This window comes from Microtus oregoni, unplaced genomic scaffold (assembly GCF_018167655.1).
Source record: "Microtus oregoni isolate MIOR12 unplaced genomic scaffold, Mior012 000003F_ref0000135, whole genome shotgun sequence".
Lineage (NCBI taxonomy): Eukaryota > Metazoa > Chordata > Mammalia > Rodentia > Cricetidae > Microtus > Microtus oregoni.
Window position 1 is genome coordinate 27,484,605 of NW_024543062.1, and position 2,323 is coordinate 27,486,927.

The window sequence follows — 2,323 nt, forward strand, 5'->3', positions numbered from 1 at the left end:
TGTTAATGTGCCTGGCCCCACACAGTCCTGACAACAGGTCACTGTGGTCATCGTAGTCACACACCAGGAGGCTAAATGTCCAGCCACCTACAGTGATGTTTACAACTGTCTGCCTCCAGAGTGAGACTCCAGACAACCTAGATCCAGAGTCTTCAATTCTAACCACTGCACCCCAAGATAAAGCCAAACTCTCTTTTAGCCTACCCAAAGGTCTCAATCAAACCATCGTTCTGATGCTGTCAAACACTGGTGAGGTCACTGAGAGACATCTGCACCGGATCACCAGGAACCTGTGGGGTTTGGGGACAGTTTCGTCTTACCTGTGCCTATTTTTGCAGTCTGGGAAAGAGTCACCCATGGCTTGAGTGCCTAGCTCACTTAGAAAGTGGTGAAGGCCTGTTATCCCAGTTACTCTGGAAGCTGAGGCAGGAGGATTGCAAGTTCAAGGTCAGCCTGGGTTACTGAGCACAGTCCTGTTTCAAAATGAAAACTGCCAGAAGGGCTGGAGATACACCTCCGTGGTAGAGGGCTCGTCTTGCGTTCAGCTTCCAGGACTGGAAAAAACAAAACAAAATAATAATTTAAAAAAGAAAGAAAAGGTAGTCGGATCCCGGTAGCAGCTGCGGCGGCTTAATTCTTCTGTAGCTCTCCCCATCTCCCTTTCGTTTCCGGAAACATGGCCTTTGGTGTGGCTGTCTCTGATGGTGTCATCAAGGTGTTCAATGACATGAAAGTGCGCAAGTCTTCGACGCCAGAAGAAGTGAAGAAACGCAAGAAGGTGGTGCTTTTCTGCCTGAGTGAGGACAAGAAGAACATCATCCTGGAGGAGGGCAAGGAGATCCTGGTAGGGGATGTGGGGCAGACTGTGGACGATCCCTACACCACCTTTGTCAAGATGCTGCCAGACAAGGATTGCCGCTACGCTCTCTACGATGCCACCTATGAGACCAAGGAGAGCAAGAAGGAGGACCTGGTGTTCATCTTCTGGGCCCCTGAGAGTGCACCCCTTAAGAGCAAAATGATCTACGCCAGCTCCAAGGATGCCATCAAGAAGAAGCTGACAGGAATCAAGCATGAATTACAAGCAAACTGCTACGAGGAGGTCAAGGACCGCTGCACCCTGGCAGAGAAACTAGGTGGCAGTGCCGTCATCTCCCTGGAGGGCAAGCCTTTGTGAGCCGCCTCCAGCCCCCTGCCTGGAGCATCTGGCAGCCCCAGACCTGCTCATGGGTGTTGCAGGCTGCCCCTTTCCTGCCAGACCTGAGGGGCTGGGGGGAATCCCAGCAGGGGGAGGGTAATCCCTTCACCCCAGTTGCCAAATGTCACCCCCACCCCCTGGACCGTCCTTCTCCCTCCACCCTGACGGTTCTGGCCTTCCCAAACTGCTTTTGATCTTCTGATTCCTCTTGGGTTGAAGCAGACCAAGTCCCTTCCCAGGCACCCAGTTTGGGGGGAGCCTGACCTATTTTTTTTTAACGACACCCTACTCCTTATCCCCCCATCCCATGCTGCCAACTTCTAACCACAATAGTGACTCTGTGCTTGTCTGTTTAGTTCTGTGTGTAAATGAAATGTGGAAATGACCCTCCCTTGCCAGCTGGTTGCCCTCCCCTTCCCCTTGTTCTCAGCCACTCATGAAAGCAGGACCAGTAAGGGACCTTCAATTTAAAAAAAAAAAAAAAAAAAAAAACAATAAAAAGGCTAATTAACAAAAAAAAAAAAAAAAAGAAAGAAAGGAAAAGCGAGGGCTGGAGAGAAGACAAGATGGTAAGTTTTGCATGCACGAGGGCTTGGTTTTGATTCCCCAGAACTTATGTGAAAAAAAGCCAGAGATAGGGGGCTGGAGAGATGGCTCAGTGGTTAAGAGCATTGCCTGTTCTTCTAAAGGTCCTGAGTTCAATTCCCAGCAACCACGTAGTGGCTTACAACCATCTGTAATGAGGTCTGCAGGCATGCATGTAGGCAGAATACGGTATACACAATAAATAAAATAAATCTTTTTTTTTTTTTTAAAAAAAAAAAAGAAGCCAGAGATAGTAGTGCGGGCTTGTAATTCCCAAACTAGCAAAGTAGAGAGAGTTGCTCAGTGAGGCTCTCTGGCCATCCACATTAGCCTACTTGGCAAGCTCTGGCCAATGAGAAAGCCTGTCTCAAAAACCAAGCTATTCATGAGCTGATCCCCTGATCCCAGGATCTGTCCTGTGGCTTCCACATGCACACACAGGGATACGTGTGTCATTGTTTGTGTAGACACGCACACCCCTACACTCACTTATATCTTCCTTTTTTTTGTTGAAAGTGAAAGATAAGACTATGAGAAAAT

General features: G+C 48.7%; 1 protein-coding gene across 1 annotated transcript; it reads left to right on the top strand.

Moving 5' to 3' along the window:
- The first annotated feature begins 608 nt into the window (after positions 1-608).
- LOC121446264 (cofilin-1-like) lies at positions 609-1,699 on the top strand. The gene has a single exon (XM_041648763.1). The coding sequence runs from the start codon at positions 677-679 to the stop codon at positions 1,175-1,177; it is 501 nt and encodes a 166-aa protein (XP_041504697.1). The 5' UTR covers positions 609-676; the 3' UTR covers positions 1,178-1,699.
- Positions 1,700-2,323: the final 624 nt, after the last annotated feature.